This window comes from Scomber scombrus, chromosome 18 (assembly GCF_963691925.1).
Source record: "Scomber scombrus chromosome 18, fScoSco1.1, whole genome shotgun sequence".
NCBI lineage: Eukaryota > Metazoa > Chordata > Actinopteri > Scombriformes > Scombridae > Scomber > Scomber scombrus.
In genome coordinates, this window is record NC_084987.1 from 16,127,420 (window position 1) to 16,146,774 (window position 19,355).

Here is a 19,355-nt window from a genome sequence, read left to right on the forward strand (position 1 = left end):
AGTTGATCACAATGCAGTCTTGTTGAATTACTAAATAGTATTATTACCCGGTGGAGAGATGGAGCAGAGGGTGGAGGTGGGAGAAAGAGTGAGAGAGAAGCCTATTGAGATTAATCTCTGATGGAGGACAGCTGCTCTCTCTATTTACCAAGCCATTCCATCCCATGCATGAAAGAACACACACACACACACACACATAGACACACATGCAGTTAACAGCATGTGTGCAGACAGTCCATATACTGAAGCACACACATGCAAAGAAAACCACCAGCAAAAGCAATTGAGGGGGCATGCCAGTTTGTGTGTGTGTGTGCGTGTGTGTGTGTGTGTGTGTGTGTGTGTGTGTGTGTGGGTGTGTGTGTGTGTGTGTGTGTGTGTGTGTGTGTGTGTGTGTGTGTGTGTGTGTGTGTGTACATGCAGTGCAGTCGAGCCATGTTTCCAACAGGTGCTGTATTTGATTAAAGTTAGCGGTGCCTGGCTGGGTGCTGCTGTTTAACATTTGGTTAACGGCAGCTGCTGTCACTACAGCTGTGCATATACTTGAGATGAAGCTGCTTCACCATGTGGGCTATGGGGCCACGGTATGGGGTTTCATGTGCGTGTGTCTGTACTATTGTGTAACTGTGTGACCTGCTGCCCCTTAACTACATTTACATTTCAACAAATAATGCAGACCCTTACAAAACTACATGAGAACACTGATCATCTTCAGCTGTACAAGTGTCTAGTTTTCTTCTGTTTGCAAACATCTATTAACATATTGGACTGTCAGCAGTCCTCACTACTTGCCGTTCATTCCCACATGTAACTTAAAATATAGTACTGTACTGTATTACAAAGCCAGGAACTTCTGGCTATGTTTATATTACCAGTGCTGCTGATTCCATTAGTCATGCTAACTCTCTGGTTCCTTCTGTCTTTCTTTCTTTCTCACACAAAGCAGGGAGAAATCTTCCTTCTTCCTTGCATTAAAGCTGTGGGGTATTCAGTGTCACCTCACATCTCTCTTTCCCTCCATCTGTCTTTCTCTCTTATCCAGGCAGAGAGAGCTGGCACACCTTTTCCCACCTTTTGCCTCCCCTCCATCCATCTCTCCTCTCCCCCTCTCACCCATCTGAAGTCCCGAGCCAGGTAGAGCTGCTTATTATGGGGGTTTCCATGTAAACAAAGCTGCGGTAATTAGCTAGTCACATCCAAAATATACACACATGTACATATGTACACACACAGTCAATGCAAGCACTCATCAAAATGCACACAGATTTTACCTCTTCCAGGTGGCTTATTTGACACAGCCTTACTCATGGATGAGTTGTCTGCATCAAGGCCAACAAAGCCTTTGTTGTTTTAGGATGAACTCAGCAGGAAGCTGGAGTTTCCTCTGTAGCTGGTGCTGCTAATGTTTTAAACTAACAATGACTGTCAAAACCTGACATGACCTGAAATGAAACACTGATCAGTGTTCATGATATAAAACTGGCTCCTAATTCACACAGTTGCATTACCTGTTAAACAGCTTTCAGCAGATAAAATGTTACTAAATTCTTTAACTTTTTCCCCATGGCATACATTTTTTCTATGAGGACTTCACATCAAGACAGTCTTTTAAATCACATCATAAATCTATTTTTTCAAATGTTTAATTTGCTGAAGTAATTAGATATGATAGATTAATACTGACACAATTATTAACTAAGTTTTATATCTGCCAAGATATTTCTCCCTTCTTCCATCTGCCACATATGTGGTGGTAAAAACGATTAATGAAATCTGCAGGGACAGATAGATGTTGGCCAGTGAAACAAGTTGTTAGGTTTAGATTCTCAATCTGTTACAACCATACATTATTATTTTTGTCCAACAGCATTTACATAAAGGGACATAGCAGTGGTCATGAATAAAACCGTTCAGGTGTATCCTTGCATCCCACTGTCCGTTTCAGGTTTGGTTACCATTCAAACATTTCTTTGAGCTGCAGTACCTCTGTCCACTGGCACAGGCTGGGCTGCAGGGGAGGGGACAGACTGGCGCCGAGACATGTGAAAATCTGTTAGTGTCTTCGTGCATGTGTGTGTGTGTGCTTTTGTGTGTGTGTGTGTGTGTGTGTGTGTGTGTGTGTGTGTGTGTGTGTGTGTGTGTGTGTGTGTGTGTGTGTGTGTGTGTGTGTGTGTGTGTGTGTGTGTGTAGATCAACCGCTGACATTTGCAACCTGTTGTTGCCTTGGCATTGCCCTAGCAACTGCCACGCCAGCCTGGCATCCGTTTATAGAAGTAGTTCTCTTCTCTTCTCCTCCCACTCTGATCCTCTCATTTTTCAGCTTTCAGGAGGGCAGGACCCACTTTGAGTGGTGGTGGTCTGGGTTTCTTTAAGTGGTCAGCAGCTGTTTCTGTCTCTCTTCATCTGTTTGCTGCTGCTGCAATGCAACATAACACAAGCAGCTGCCTATATTGAAAGACCCTACAAGGCACTAATGTACAGGAAACCCCAACAGATCCACTCTTTGCATTTGATGGACCTTTTGTTGTTGCTGTTTTGTTTTATTTATACAAAAGTTATAAACCATTATCAATACTAATTTTAGACAGAGGTGAATCTCCATCAGACAGCAGCTCTATCTCTTCATGATGAAATCATTCTTGGCATACTAAACAGTTAGACTTGCTTTACTCCTCTACCTCACCATTCATCATGAGCCAAAGAGGAAGAATTTGATTATTTTAGCAGCAGTTCCCCTTTCTTTGGCCATAAGGAAACGGATCATGATACAGCAATAAAGGTTGCCTGATAGGAGAAACAGCATGAAATGCTAATTTGATAGATTTAACATGACTATTTATCACTTCTCTTTGTCACACACACCATTACCCATCATATCCAAATCATATGTTCTGCTAATGGCTGACTAAAAAAGGTTTCCTCAAAGAGCCGCATATACTAAGTGCTAATGCATTCCCATCACTATGACTGCTATGATATGAATGGAGTTCTTTACAGATCCGGGGTGAAAAACATTCTTGTCTTTTCCCAGTGTGACAGTTGTTACAGCAGATTGGATTAGCGCTGTCTGGGCTTGCTGGGGCTTGCAGGGTTATGCAGTGGAAGGAAGTGTGCTTTTCTGTATGTGCGTGTGTGTGCGTGTGTGTATTTTTAGGTGGTGGGCTGAGTACATACATTTGCCTAAATGTATGCATGTTCATATTTTTTGCATGCATCTGCTGTAGACATGTTGTTTGTGTGCGGTTTGGTGTGTATGTGTGTGCCAGGGAGCAGAAGAATCTGACACACATATGTTGGGCAGCACACACTGTGTGGGTTGAGGGTGTGTCCAGAGCAGGATTCTCCCTGTGTCTCCATCTTTATATCTTTCCAGATCACATTACTGTGCAGTAGTGACACAGCTACCACTGTCACCGTTGCCCCTAGCGACAGTTTGTATTTATAGGTACAACACTGACCTCTGCTGGACAAAGAGTGGCAGATATTGTGGGGTTTATACCTAGGGAAAACACTTAAAATATGTGCTTAAACTTTAGATGAATTCACATTTGGATGTGGCAAAAGGATCGGTAGAAAGACTTTTTGCCAAGGCAGTAAATCTCTGATATCTTTTTGAACACTGCGCTGTCACTTATCCACATGAAGGACAAAGGAGGAGACCATTTTCCTACAGAAAGTGACAAATAATAATTTATATGCACTTTTATCCTGAGCTGCTAGGCCTGGCTTTTAAAAATTCCAGGCACAAATCCAATTTTCATGTTAGCTAGAGATATTAAGTGACCATTAGCTTTTTCAGAATTTTCTCACACACATTGTGGGTTACATACTTTGTATGGTTCAATGGTGGGAGAAATGTGGTGTAAGATTAATCTCAGGTTGCAGGTTTTGGTATGGTAAAGCCTCCCATTTGTTTTTAAATCTGCGTGTCAGTGTGTGTTTGTGGACTCATCTGTGCACATCTGTGTTAATGAGAGGTAAACATGCCTAAATCAACACAGACAGCAAATTTTGATTCCAATGTAAGCAGCAAATTGGCCGTAAGCGTGCCTGACGTGCAAGAATTTAGCTCCAAACACTTTAATATAATTCGCACATGGGACAAGAACTATTGAGGAAACTGTAGAATTTTCCAGCGCACTTTACATCCTGGATAATTTATAACAGCTTAAATCCAAATCATTTTCTATATCTCTCTGCTCTCTTTCATCTCTCCAACTCCATTTTTCATTTCACATGTCTCCTCTCATTGTAGCCTCAGGTATCGTTGTCTCCCAGGGCTGCCTTTGTTTTTAAAGCAGTATATCTTTGCAGTTTAAAAGAGAGTTATGAGCCTTTTGAGAGGGGAGTCTCCTATCACAAGGAAGTGGAGGTGATTTTACACCAAGGCTTAAGACAGCAGTTTTTCATGATCTAGATACTTTTGGAAGCAAGAATTGCGTGTGAATGACGAGCTTTACCAAGACATCCAGTGGATAAGTTGTGAATCGTGCTCAATTGTACTCAGTCATGGTTCATCCCTGACATACACATATACACACACACAGATATAGACATCTCCCAGCTACCACATCCTACCACACAAACTTATGCATATCCACACACACACGCTGACCAACGGCTCTGTCCACCCTCCCCCCGCCCCCACACACAGACGCTCATTCACATGGTCATTAAGTCATTAGGCCACTTATTTATTGATGTCTGCCTCCACGGTGACTGAGCATGTCAGGCGATGTTCTAACCGCCTGCTTGAGCCTGTCTTGACCATATTAGTCCATAAAATTATCCCGTCTTCATCCTGGATTTATTTATCTATCCAATGTGACTTTTCACTCCATCTACTGTCAGATATACATTTAAATAGAGACACGTCTTTTTATTCTGTGACTATAAGTGTGCGCACTGATTTATGTGCTTATAGGATGCAGATGTTGGCGTACACAGCAGCCAGGCTTTTAAAAGAAATCTCAGCAATGACCTATCTGTGCATTTCTTCAGTTGCCATGAGTATGTTAGTCATGTGATTGGGCCTACAGGAAGTGGGTTTGAATGTCAGCATGCGTATAATTTGACCAGCCCAGTCAAAAATGAGAGCTTTCACAGAAAAGAATCTGTCTGAGAGGACGGCTGTAGAGAGGGGAGGGAGGTATGGAGGTAAGAGGGGGAGGGAAGACAGGGAGTTAGAGAGAAAGAGAGAGAGAGGGAGGGAGGGAGTTATCATTGCTCGCACATTGCAAGCTCTGGAAGTTGAGAAGGAGGAGAAGAGAAAAATAAGTTACTGCTCTAAGAAAGAGAGGAGAGATAGGGAGAGTGAGAGAAGAGAGCCGAAGGTTTGGATCAGTGAGCAGCTCCACTCTTGTTTTTTTTTTTTCCTCCCCTCCTCTCTCTTGCACTGACTCCTAATTTGGGATTTGTTTAAAAGCGGGACTGCGCCCAAGGAGGACTTTTCCTTGCTGGGGAAAGGGAACCCTACTCCCTCTCTCTTGCATTATACACACACGCACACACACACTCTGCTCCCCAAAATGTCTGATTCCACTGTCAACGCTCACTTGGAAGGGATCATATCAGACTTTGAAGGTTAGTTTCTTTCTCTCTTGCACTCTGCAGCTCCACTGCTTTCCTTATTTTTATTCTTCTCGTCCCTCTACGGAATGAGCCACTTTTTTAACCCTGCCATGAGGACACTATAGATAGTTTCCACATGTTTGATTGGAACTGTGCGGATCTGGAAAAAATGACTGTGAAGGGTTCGTTGACATCTGTGGTTCGCTGTGGTATTTTGAAAGGGAAATTGTGCTAAAAGTGATGCTTCTCATGGTTCTTCAACTCTTGTTGAGATGAACGAGTGTGTGTTTGTTATGGATGTCATGTTGGTGTCTGTGTCTGAGCCGTGGCTGCATACGTCAGAGAGAGAGAGAAATTCAGCATTCCGAGGAACGTGTGGAACTGATTTAGAGCAACCTGTATCATACAAAGGCTGTGTGTGTGTGTGTGTGTGTGTGTGTGTGTGTGTGTGTGTGTGTGTGTGTGTGTGTGTGTGTGTAACTGACCATACGGCTGTGAGGGGAACACCTGGCACACCTCCCCCCTCTGTGGGGCTCTTCTTCTCCTCATCCTTTTCATCTCTCTGCCCCTGGCCCACAGATTCCCCCTGTCATCCCTCTCCTCCCACTCTTTCTCCTCCTCCACCTCCTCATCCTCTGGCTGTGCTTCCCCATTTTCCTCTCTCAACAGCTCGTCCATCCTCAGCCCCCTCTCTCCTGACCCGACTGGTGGTGGATGCGACAAGCTACATGGGGGTTGATCCTGACAGGTCGACACCTTTTCCCCAAACCTGTCTGTCTATCTGACTATCTGTCTCCTGTCTCTCACAAACACATAGCCATTAGGGACGCATCCGCACTTGTCCGGGGCTGCTCCTCTGTCAACACCAGTTTGCTTGTGGTATGTATGGTGAATATCTCTGTCTCCCTCTCTCCCTGCGTTTAGGTCTTTAAACTGCCTCTTTACACAGCGCAACAGAGCAGAAAGATAAGTGCTATTCAAAAAAGAGAGTTTAAGTGTGCTTTAACCATGTGAGTTGAAGTCATGCTTTTATCCCTCGCTCTCATGTGTAACACCAACATAATGGGCCACTGTTGTGATTGTCAGTGGTGTGTGTTGCCCCTGGTTGGGTTGGAGAGTGTGGTAATACCTTTGTTTCAACACCACGTGCCATGATGTATGGGCCTGTGTGGCTCAGTGAGTACAGCAGTGCACAGATACAGCAGGCGTGAGTCCCCTGAGAGCCAACAAGTAGATAAGAATCAGGGTTGGAGAGTAAATAGTAGTAAGTAGCTTCTCACTTTACTGTGGCCACTTCTTTTCGCACATAAAATGAGTAATTCACTTTCCCTACGTTAGACTTAAACATATTTTATTACGACTAATTAACTACTAATGAAGAGGTAAGAATACAGAGTGTTCTACATCTGAAAGGATACCCCATTTGAATTTCCTTTCAAGCTTTTGTCTGTCATGATCATACGTTGATGATGATTGTGCAGAGGTTTGAAAGTTGTGAAAGTTAAAGCACCTACAAAACCACTGAAAATATGGTACATTTTATTCATTGAATGTCATTAAGTCTTCCGTGACAATCATTTAGGGCTGCAGAATAATCTGTAGATTATTTTTTGACTAGTCATTTGGTCAATAAAATGTCCAACATTTGTGAAATCATGAAAATGTCAATCACTTTCCCCCAAAGCCCAAGATGACATCTACAGGTGTCTTCTTCAGTCAACACCCAAAGATATTTAGTTTACTATCATAGAAGACTAAATAAACCAGCTTGAACCAGAGAATGTGGGTATTTCTTCTTAAAACATGACTCAAAACTATTTTCTGTTGATTGACAAATCAATTAATCAACTAAATGTTGCAGCTCTTCAATAATTTACTGGCCTACAACACACCATTGTTATCTGTGCAGTGCATTTGTACACTTAAGTAGGCTTTTCTTTCTCGACATGTTTGTGCCATGTCACTATTGTTGAACAGTGAGTGAGATTCACTCATGTTACGCCCTTTGCTGATGACGTTAGTGAGAAGCTGAGAGAAACAGAGGACAGGATTTTCTTGCCCGTGAGGCTGATGACCTCAGCTGTGACCTCACCCCCACACAGACTGTCACAGATCACTGACCAGGATACTGGGCCTTCCGCTCGGCAGAATTAACACACACTAACACACACACTAACACATACATCAGATCATGGTCACTTTTTGGGACATTACATGAACTTGCATGATTTTCCTGGAGACTTACCCTCACCCTAACCATAACTACTACCCGCCTATTCCTAACCTCTACCACTGACCCAAAAATCCGCTTTTTCCCAATTGGGGACATGGCTTTTGTCGCCAGTTGAAAAGCTATCCCCAATGAACTGGTCTTAGTCTGAAATTTCTCTCCAGAAGTAGCCTATAATAGATTCGATACCCACACACAAACACACACACACATTTTCATGCAGTGTCATATTTTACAGCTCATTGAAAGAGATCTGCTCTCTTGCAAACAGGCTCCTGTGTTTCCCTCCAAATGAAGGATTGAAGAAAGTATAAATATATATCATATTTGATATCTCGTGAAGCAGACATCTGTTTTATATTGATTCCTATTTCAATTAATGCACTGACAAGCTGATACTAGTCTCTTTTCTCTCAGTTGATCTATTTTCCTCTCTTTTCCGCTGTGTCTCGAAGCTGAATGTTAAAGGGATTCACTGATCCAGTGAGAGGAAATTCCACAGGAGCAGATTTCTGTGGTGGGTGAAAATGTCGGGGTAGGCAGCGGAGGAGTGGATCTAAGCACAGCTGGGCCTCTCTTTAGAGATCTGCATGGCATGATGAGATACAGTTAAAATTGTATCACCATGTTAGGAAGTGAGTTGTTAATAGATGAATTAAATAAGTATTGAAGATGGATAGAGATTCTTCATGATCCACGCTGCTATTGGTCTCATAAAGTGTATATTTGTGCCTGTGTATTAATTTTTAAAAATTACTCTAATTTATAAAAAGGCCACATGTAACATTTTTAGTTTACGTCACTCAAGCTTGTGACCAGGTTGTGCACTAATTACTTTTTTAATCATATGCAGGGCAGATTTAACAATCCCTTCCAAATTAGAGATCCGTCTTATTATGTAGGACAAATCTCCTTAATGGTGATGGTGAGAAATTTGATGAGGGATCACGGCAGAAACTCAAACGCCTTTTAAAATGAAAACTGTTATTATAAGCCAACTGCCACTTAGCTGTGGCTTTGGATTTTTTCAGGAACTCTGTTAAATCAGTTAGTGCTCTGTAACCCAGAATGCAATGAAACTGTGCTATTAAGAAGAATTGGAAAGATATTTTGGGAGATCAAACAGTCGTTCAGTCTTTTGTGAGATCATTTTTGTAAATATTTATGGGCTTAACATGCTTTTGATTTTAACCATGAGGACTCAGTCTTGTGACAAAATGGCACAAGGAGCCTCATTGACAAAGCCTGTGTGTTAGAGGGAGGAAGTGTCTCATCCTCAGGAGTCTCCATCGTTATCAGCATCATCAGGTCGCACAATACCCACCAGCGAGGACAGGTTTCCTGCTGATGACGTCAACAGCATCAGTGCTGCTGGGAAGCTCCAAGGGTCAGTCTGAGGTAGAGTGAAAACAGCAGGTCTTTGTTAAGGCTTTAAAGCAACTTCTTGATGTTTTTCTCCATTTTGGACACGTGGAGTGAAACCTGCACCAACCTCAGGAAAGACCCCCAAGCTATCAGCAGGCTCCATGCTATGGCTAAAAACAACTAGCCTGTGATGAAAGATTGTCTTTTGTACTTTGAGAAGTAAGTATTTTTTATGCAGGGAATGGAAAGTGTTAGTAATAGACACCCCCAGGAAAGAGAGTTGGGCTTTAAGACTATTTAAGGGCTGAATTGCTCTTATGTTACTGGTCCAAAGCACATTTCGACACCCAGAGCCTTTCTAGGCCACTGTGGCAAACTGCAGAGCTGTCTTTCAATGTGAGAATGAATGTTATCAGTGCTCCATAAGTCAAACTTAATTTAAAATGTAATTTTGTTTTATTTTTGCCTTATACCATATCTTCAAGTGCAATTTACCAGAGTATTAGCGTATACCGTTGTTGTACAATGGCTGATTGTTTGGAGACTGTACTCTCCTGGAAAACAGTTTAGTTTAGTTAGCAGTTGCTGTCTATACTGATTCCCAGTTTTCCTCGATAACTAAAGACAAAAGGAGGTTTTTTGTTGACCAATCCAACTCATTTGCTGTCATGCTCAGAGAGGCATAGAGAATGTCCATGTGGTGCTCATCCTGTATATGCTACACTGGAGAAAAGAGTAGCACCATCATGTGATTTTCTGGCTGTTTAGCCATGTTTCAATTCACCAAGTGTAACATGGATTCAGTTCATTCGCTGAATGACTATTAGTTGAAAAGTCTTTCATATTTGGCAGTTCAGTCTGCCAGCAAGTTTACGGTATATCGTTTCGAATGGAGTCCGAGGTTAATGGGTTCAGACATCTTCAAAGCAGAGTTTTGTTTGAATTCAAGGTCAAATGAAAGGTAAAGGCAGGTGGGGGAGAGAGAGGGGAAATTACTAAGGTTGTCAATAAAAGCAGAGCAGTGCTGACATTTGGTTCGCATTGGTGCTCATTAGGATTATCTTAGTTCGGCTGGAAGTTCTGTGATCATTGCTATCGCCTCAGAGTAGCAGACATCAAATGATTTAGTCCTTGAAACACACAAACACACACACACACTCACACACACAAAGCTATGAACACACCGCCATGCAAACACAAATATACACTACTGTGCGCAGTCATACACAGGCAATATAAAAAGTGACTGCACAAATCTGCCTTCATTCATGCACATGCACACGCACATAAATCCCATGATGCAGTGTGGTATGACGTTAACAGAGGCAGAGTGTGGCTCTAACTTAGGCAAACCAGGCCATGTTTGCTTTTGCTCTACAGCTGTGTTTAAACACACACACATACAGAGAGAGAGAAACACAGCTGACGGGGCCTCTGTCTCCACTGTGTCTGTATGGCCTTCACTGTGTTGGGCCTTCAGTCACCACAGAGCAGGCACACACTGCACAGTTAGCACAATTCAAAGCAAACAGGTCATTATATCAAAATCACAGTCAAACACAGTCTTTGGAGGTCTGTGGCACTTTGAATAAGCTGCAGGCATTCACTGCTCAAGCTCTTGCAATTAAAAGCTGAACACATCAACAAATGGTTCAAGTAATGTTCATGTAAGGGTGTAAAGGGGAGTAGCTGCAGTAAATTAGCTGCTCTATTTATAGTTCAGTTCCTGTCCTGCTGTTTTTTTAAAGACCATCTTTAGATATTTCATGCCTTTACTGCAGTGTCCATTGAATTTACACACGACGCGGCACTATACGATCTGTAATGGTGGAGATGCATACTGCAAAACATATATGGCAGAGTTTGGATTAATGTTTTTTGTCATTGTCTCCCTCTTTCTATTTGTTCCTGTCATTCTCCATGGCGCAATGAAGAAGGGCCAAAATTGCCACATAGAGTAAGCGCTCAGGAATTTGTTTTCTAGTATTCTGTATGCCAGAGGAGTTACTGAAGAAATGGAAAACATCCTAAAAATATTTGAAGATGTATTACATCAGGACTGAAAATACAAAAGTAAAAATCACAATATGGGTAGTAGATGTCATATACTATATCTGGTAACTATTCATTATGCTGTTAAAGTATTAAATGTATGCTCAAGTGGTGTGCAATACAATATGGCTGCATATAAAGTCGGAAGTATTGTGGGTTACCAATAGAGTGCTTACTCAAGTTACATACATGAGGTTTTGCTTTACCGAGATGAGTTGTGTAAATTATTAGCATTGGTCAACTCTCAGCTGTGCAGGAACTGCTGATTAGGAGTTGAATTGCTTGTGATAAGCTGCTGTCCTGTAATTGCTATAACCACTCTGAAGATGAGAAAAAGTTTAAAGGAATAAAGCTGTACCCATTCACCAAGAAAAATTGAGGGAGGATAATCTCAAAGATTCAGACACCCAGTTAAACCAGCATTTCACATTTCACTGAGTGGATACTGTGAACCAGCTGCTCTCAGCAGACCCTCTGATATCAAAAAGCTCAACATATGAAGGATGTGAAAACAGTGAGTTCCAGGAAGACGGTCTTGTCCCATGCTGGTGCTTGACTTGTCAGCCTTTAAGCAGGCCAGACGCTTGTGCAGGCTCTGGTGTTTATCTGGGACAGAGGCCGTGTTGCTCCAGGGCTTGTAGTTTCTCCTATTCTCCGATCATCCAAACATGTGACATGCTAACTGTGGCTATAGAAAGCGTGTTTATCAAACAACAATAACAGCTTGTGAAATATTGGCACATTAAATCGATATGGAGGGAGAGGACTGGTTAGTGTGGGTTTCAATGACATTTTTGATGTGATTTTGCAGACAGTTCCTGTGAAAGAAACTTGCAGGTGTTTTTTAAATTGAGTAATTTATTTGAACTTCTATTAAATTAGTTATCCTTTTGAAAACAGAATCATATGACGCATGGCATAACATAACTGAACGAACCACATACAAAATCAAACAGGGATTAAAGTAAAATCGTAATACATGTAATTTAAGTCCACCCTCAGACCTGGCTGCATGGCATATTTTCCCATTGGCATGACTTTTAGTGAGTTGTTCCTTATTTAAATCGAGGGTCTAAAGACACAAAATGCTGTATTGCAGTATAGACTGTAAATCCTAAACCTGAGGCAAATTTTTTATTTGTGATATTAGACTATGAATAAAGTGGACTTGACCTGACACCAGCACAATTACGCAAAACCATTACAGCACTAAAACCACATGGCACATTTTCTTATCACCATAATAAGTCTTGTCCATTGTTTCTTATTCAGTCATATAGTAATGGGTATTGGTTTGTCCCTCTGTGCATGAACTACGTAATCAATCTGCTGAAGGGGTCACGCGATCAATCAGAGCGCACGCGGGGTCGCACGTCTAGTCGCCGACAGGTGTGCGAGGTGACGTCAAAAGATGTCGGTGTAACTTCTGTCTGTAATATCCGTATTCAAGGGATTCAATTCAAAGGAGTTTACTTCTCCCAGCTTTGGCCAGTTTTTAAATTGATAGATACGTGTGTGTGTAGCTGTCATTATTAAAACCCGTGCATAGGAACTGGCAATACAAACACCATGCTGTCGAGCTACGTGAAGCGTGTCAAATCCGGTAAGTTTATCAACGTTAGCCTCGTTTATTTTGGGTAATTAAGCGGCTACCGCAATGTTTAATTTTATGTTTCTGTTTCCTGTATATTCTGGTCAATGTGGTATAAATTTGTTAGTAGTTTGCAGGCGCTTGTATTTTTCTGTCTGTTTCTCATATTGTTTATTTCTCCTGCACAACAACCCCAAGAGTCAGTCTTTTCTCAAAATGATTGCACAAACCCCCTGATGAAGCCTAGAAATGCTTGGCCTGTAAAGACTGCTGCTGGTTTGGGTTGCAGTGTTGTCTTTTTGTTTAATGCAACATTTTTGAACAATGTCAACCACAGAATGAAAGAGTACAATCACATTCTCCAAAGGACAGAGTCTGTCTTAGTTGTCAGGTCATGTTTTGTTTTGTTTTGAGAGTTTTACTAATGGTGAGATGGTTTAGTAATGAATATAGTTATTATACAGATCCTGGTGCTGTATCAGCAGCAAATACTTGCATCTGCATCAGCTAACAGAGTCCTCTGTTTTCTTGTCTAACCACAAATGTTCTGTGTTTTCCAGCGCTGAAACGGTCATTTGAGGTGGAGGAGACAGATTCATCCACACACCCCTCACCGTTGTCCCGTCGAACCACCAACCCCCTTCGCTCATCCACCTCCTCCACATCCAGCCAGCGGAGTTACGACCTGAGTTCCCGCAACTCTGACTACTCCTCTTCCAGATCCTCCCTCTCTGAGTCTTCCAATCTGCGTTCCCCCAAGACCGGCATGAGGCGCATTGAATTATCAGGGGGTCGCAACCCTGACACAGCCTCCTCTCGCCGCACAGAAATCTCCATTGAGGTCTCCTCCAAGCAGATTGACAACTCACCCAGTGCCGGGATTGCCCGCTTTGGCCTTAAACGACCTGAGGTCAGCCTGAGTAGTCGGAGTACCCCACTGGACAGCTCCTCCAACTCCATCCCCAGCTCCACAAGCAAGCTCAGCATGACACGGTCCAGTGAGCCCCCTGCCCCTCCTAGGAGGATGGATGCCCAGCTGTCCTCAGCCCCGGTCTCTAGGATCCCTGAGCCGTCTCAGAAAAGAACAGAGCCCCCGTCCCCAGTCCTCAGCCCAGTTGAGGGGGCCGCCAGGAGGCCAGAGATGCCTGTCTTCAGACAGCTGGACAGTTTGGTGTCGGGCACTACAGTGGAGAACAACAACCACCCACCTCCTGTGCCTAGTGCCCCCCTGCCGTCCCTGGCAGACACCAGGGTGGAAAGGGTGCAGTCACCTGTCACAGAGCCGCCCATGGTCAAACCAGCAGAGAGTGAGTACCTGCTCCATTAAGCTTTTTTAACTGTAACTCTTATGACTCAGCAGTTGCCAAAAGTATTTATGTTTGTTTCAACTGCTAAAGGAGGCATTTACACACACAATCTGTTTGTGTTTTTTATTTAAGTGCCACTTGACTGTCCTCGTTTTTTTATGATTTGATTGTGACTGTTTTCAGCATGGCCTGTCTTTCTCAATCAAAGTAACTTGCAACAGTTTGGCAGTAACGACACTATGATGAAAGTTTCTGAGCACTGGTTTATTATGTTACTGCTCAGGTTCCCTTTTCTGTTTATTGCTGCTTCTGTTAACCTGACTTTGTAAGTTGCAACAAACTCATATTGAGGCACTGAGAGAAGTAGGCGTATGGACGCTAACACGCACACACACACACACACACACACACACACACACACACACACACACACACACACACACACACAAACACACACACACACACACACACACACACACACACACACGCATGCACACACACCAAAATGCACTTACTTCTTATCCTCAAATATATTTAACCTCTTTCTCAAACCACAAAGTCTAGTCACATCTACTCACTGAACAAATTCACCATTTCCTTTTTAACCAGAGCTCTGTAGTTCAGTATAGCATATATTTGAACCTTCTATTGATTATACTTTGTATTTATTCAGGATTTTTTCTCTTCACATTCTATCTGTATTAATATTAAAAGGCAGCAGTAAAGTAACAATAACAACTGGAAGCACAAGTTTGAGTCCTCTCGATCTTGTCAGTCTAGACTCTCTGTGAATGTAGGTCAGGGAGGGTGATGATGAGAATTGCAGGGCTGGTCCCACGACAGCTGTTAAAAAAGAACTCATACAGTCAAGAAACTGAATTTCCCAGCTCACTTTAACTTTGCTTGAATCAGGACAAAATGAAAAAGGATAAAATCACTGGGAATTGAGATTGCGTGAGATAGGTGCTTGCACTTTACTGTTTTTTAATCTGTGTTGAATACACAGTAAGTGCATTTAATTTACTCATTTGTTGTAATTAAATTCAATTAGGTATTATTAGTTTAACAGCAAGATTGGTAGCTTTTGTACTTTTGGGTGACTAGCCTCCCAAACATGAGGTGTGAATATGATGCCAAGCTCAAACTGAGCATCAGATGTTTTTGTAGTAACTTGAACCAGAAGTATTTGGTTTTACTGCGGCAAAACATCAAAAAATGCCCCATAACTGTGGTGAGGTACTGCTTACTGGTGAGTCATTGTTTTGTTGGACTAAACTCTCATGCCGACCAGGTCAAGAGTGGAAGAACAAGATACACATTTAATCCAGCCATGCCACAACAAAAGCTTTAGAAGTGTGGGAATTTAATGTATTTGCTTTGCTTTCTTTCCACAAATTTAGCAGTGATTGATGTTGGTTGGTCTGTCTGTCCAGAGTGTTGGTTCAGAGTCAAGATGTCCTCAGATTACCTTGAACATACACTACCGGTCAAAAGTTATAGAACACCCCAATTTTTCCAGTTTTTTATTGAAAATTATGCAGTTTAATGTCTCATTGTACTCTGAAATGAAAGCATAGAACAAATAAACAATTGAGGTTAAAAAAGAAATCATGGAATCAGTTTATAAACAAAAATGTATTCTAAACTTTTGACTCATCAAAGTAGCCACCTTTGGCAGATATAACAGCTGAACACACTCGTGGCATTCTTTCTACAATGAAAATCAAATATTCTGCAGAAAGTTCTTCCCAACTCTGTTGCAGAAGTTCCCATAAATGTGTGGCACTTGTAGGTTACTTTGCTTTCACTCTTCTTTTCAGTTGATCCCAAACCAGCTCCATGGGGTTTAAGTCTGGAGACTGTGCTGGCCACTTTTCAAGCTTACCATCTAGTTCTTTTTTCCTGAGGTAGTTCTGGCATAGCGTGGATGTATGTTTTGGGTCATTATCTTGCTGTATGATGAATCCCTGATCAACTAGGCGAAGTCTTCTCTTCACAGTTGAAACTGAGACTTGCTTACTACGACCACTATGAAGCTGTGCTTGAAGCTGTTGTCCTGTGAGCCGCCTATCACGCAAGCTTTGTTGTGACTTTGGGTCTGCCAGACCTCTTCCTTTCAGAGTTTCCCCCAGTTTCTGAGTGCCTTTTGATGGTGAAGGAAACTGTACTCACTGACACCTTGACTTTCTTTGCAATTTCTTTGTAGGGAAAGCCCTACATTTTGACTGCTTGACTGCTTGATTTTCGATTAAAAACTGGACAAATTGGGGTATTCTAAAACTTTTGACCGGTAGTGTATGTGCATGAATTTCAGTCTGAATTGTACTATTTCCAAAAGGGTGATCCCTAATAATTTTGGTCACCCCCTGACCTTTGTTATAACAGCACTGGTTAACAGGTTAAAACTTGAATCAACACTATTTCTATAAAATATTCTGTGCATGTTCTTCATCCTCTGCATATTAATCCTTATACTTATGGTGACCCCATGGCCCTTCTTGCTTTCAGTGCCACCCTCTGGACAAACCTTGCACTTCCAGACAAATTCCTGGAGCGATTCTATGAATACCCAAATTGTCAGGATGCTTATTACATCCATTACTTTGCTGCTTTAGGTTATAATGAATTACAGCCTTCAAGGGTCATTATCAGGGCTTAAAGGTTTTCGTTTTTTAGAACGTGGAAAATGTTACAGTCTCAGTGTTAGGATTTGTCTTATTGAGTTTGGGACTAGTCCTTTTTTTTCTTTGTGCCAGTGTACATGCAGTGGCCTCAAAATGACACTTTTTTGGCAGGTTATTTGCACCGTTTGCCTCCCTCTGTTATCATATTATAACAGCTATCTTTATACTGGTGTGTGTTTATGTAGCGCTGCTATCTGGAGACAGCTGTGCTCATGCATTGCTTTCACTGGTTGAGTAGTATCCAGGCGTAGGCGGCTGGGAGGTGATACATTCCAAATCTGGAGGTCATAAAACATTCTACATGAAAATATAAAGCCTCCAATTTCCACTTTTTATACTGTGTGTTGCCGGTCTGTCTCTCTCTATTCACTGCACTTCCTTTACAGACAGCTAGGGATATAATTTTATTTCTGACTCTTGCTGAAGATATTTCTTTGCTGTATTTTCTTAGGTGCAACCACTGCAGCACTGGTGAATCAGTACGAAAATGTGCATGCGCAATATCTGACATGTGGCCCTGTGGAAATGGAGGGGAAACAAGCAAGGAAAACTGAGAGGATTTAGTCTTAACTTCTGCCACATTTGGCTCAGATTACGACCTTCCTGCTTAGCCGTGCATGTGGACAGCGGGAGGGAGTGAGGGAGGCCTTGCGAGAAAGAAGCTGCAGAAGACGCAAGGAGCAGATAGGAGGTGGAGAGAGAGACAGAGAGAGAGAGAGAGAGAGAGCGAGGGGAGGCTTAGTGGGTTGAAGGGAAAAGGGAGAAAAATGGAGACAGGCATAAAGCATGTGAGAAAGAGAGTGTGATTTCCTGTAAAGTGCGTCTGAAAGAAGAAAACAAAATGAGAAAAGACCACTTAAACCTCCAGTCATTTGGGAGTAAAACTAACCCTGCAGACCACGCCGCTTTGACGACATGCCCAAAACTACAATTTAGTTTCCATTTCCTCAACTAGTGCACAGTGATTCAGGCATTTTTGTCAAGTATCTTGTCTTTATTTACATAAAAGAATTTATATTATTTTAGAAGGGAAAACTGAGAATGTTTTCTGTTTATTTCTCTGTTTCGACACTGCTTGTTTCGACACTGGACCGGATGGGATGCTGGCAGAATGTGTTTTTGGTGTTTTTTCTGTGTTGGGATGAGTTTTTGTCTCATTGCTTCATTGCTTGAGCGTCCAAAAGATATTTTACCGGTTCTCAACCTGCCTCAGGGCTCTTTGTGCATCTGTGCTCATGTGCATACGCAAATTAAAATGTGAACATGCAGTACTTCCTCATAACTAGGGGAAGGTGACTGATGAACATGCAGATAAGCGGCTCGCTGGTTGTTTCTCTTGTGGCGGTCGTAAATGTTCCGTCTCGGTCGATTTGTTTGCCATAATGACGAGCAGCTGTATCCAGTCTTGTGGCTCTTCAACAGGATGTGATCTCATGTTTACAGACAGACACACACATTCATTCATTCTGTGCTCATCTTAGTTTCCTGTCCCAATGCCTTGACCTTGATTTATTATCTTATTATTGTCTTGGCCGCTGCGATATATCCTGCAAGTCAAACTCAATATCTGACGAAAGCCACTTAATTTTAAGATGATGCATAAACTTAGTTAACATTAAATAAGGAAGTCTGAGTTGAGAAGAGTGCATCCTTAATTGACTGTGATCCACACACAATTAAAAGTAAAGTGATAGGGTGGATGTTTCTTCTTAGAGGATACATTTTTAGTTGTTTTCTGGTGCCAGTTGATACTCCCATGGTCAGAGTTCAGCATGGCAGGACAAAGCAGGGAGAGGCACGTTTCACACAGAAGCAATTGGAAGTGCTTTTATATAAGGTGAGGAAATGCATCACAACTACTGCATAAAAACATGAAGTAGGACAGTAAGTATGTATTATTACAATAGGGCTCAAAGTAAAACTACAGGCTCCTCGGTCAGTGGAAAAATCATGTAGCACAAATTAGATCCTGTCTCAGTTTGTTGCAGTATAATTCAACATCATCTGGCATCACACTGCAGTGGCCTGAGTGAACAGGTAGAAAACATTGCAGCATTCATCATGTAGCATTGGGCTAATTCTACTGTTAGCATCTCAAGCATCTAGACTGCGGTGGTTATTGTCTTAATAACCCTTCAAACTGGAATTTTTGGATTGTATTTTATTCTCTCACCACTACCTGTAGCCAGCACACCACACCAGTTGCTTCAGTTTTATCTATGTCAGACTGAACATTGTAATAAGGAGATACAAATAATCAAAATGATGTAAAATCAATATATCAGATCTCTTTATATCTCAGAGCTGTTTTATTTTTAAACATGGCCAGTATTACTGTTAGCAATTGTATTGCACATAACCCCAAATACAGTATAAAGTGGTCATAATAGGAGAATTAAGCAATGGAAATGCATCCAGTGTTGTATTCTGTTTAGTTGACCACTGTTCACCTTTGTCTAGTAAGCTGCTCGCTCACTGGGACATATAGCCAACTCTTCAACCATGGTGCTCGGTGCTTAAGCTTATTTCTGTCTATTGATATCAATACTCGCAGG

The 19,355-nt window shown here is 42.0% G+C and overlaps 1 protein-coding gene across 3 annotated transcripts in view; it reads left to right on the forward strand.

The window, feature by feature from the left end:
* The window catches only part of LOC133998904 (septin-9-like), a 66,302-nt gene that overhangs the window by 13,212 nt on the left and 33,735 nt on the right, over positions 1-19,355 (forward strand). The window contains exons 1-2 of one of the 3 annotated variants that reach the window (XM_062437935.1): positions 5,385-5,583; positions 13,370-14,116. In XM_062437935.1, the coding sequence (XP_062293919.1) occupies positions 5,529-5,583; positions 13,370-14,116 (802 nt within the window). In that variant the 5' untranslated portion in view covers positions 5,385-5,528. Of the gene's footprint in view, positions 1-5,384; positions 5,584-12,745; positions 12,822-13,369; positions 14,117-19,355 lie in introns of those variants that run through there. The other 2 variants (XM_062437936.1, XM_062437934.1) reach the window with 2 other exon arrangements.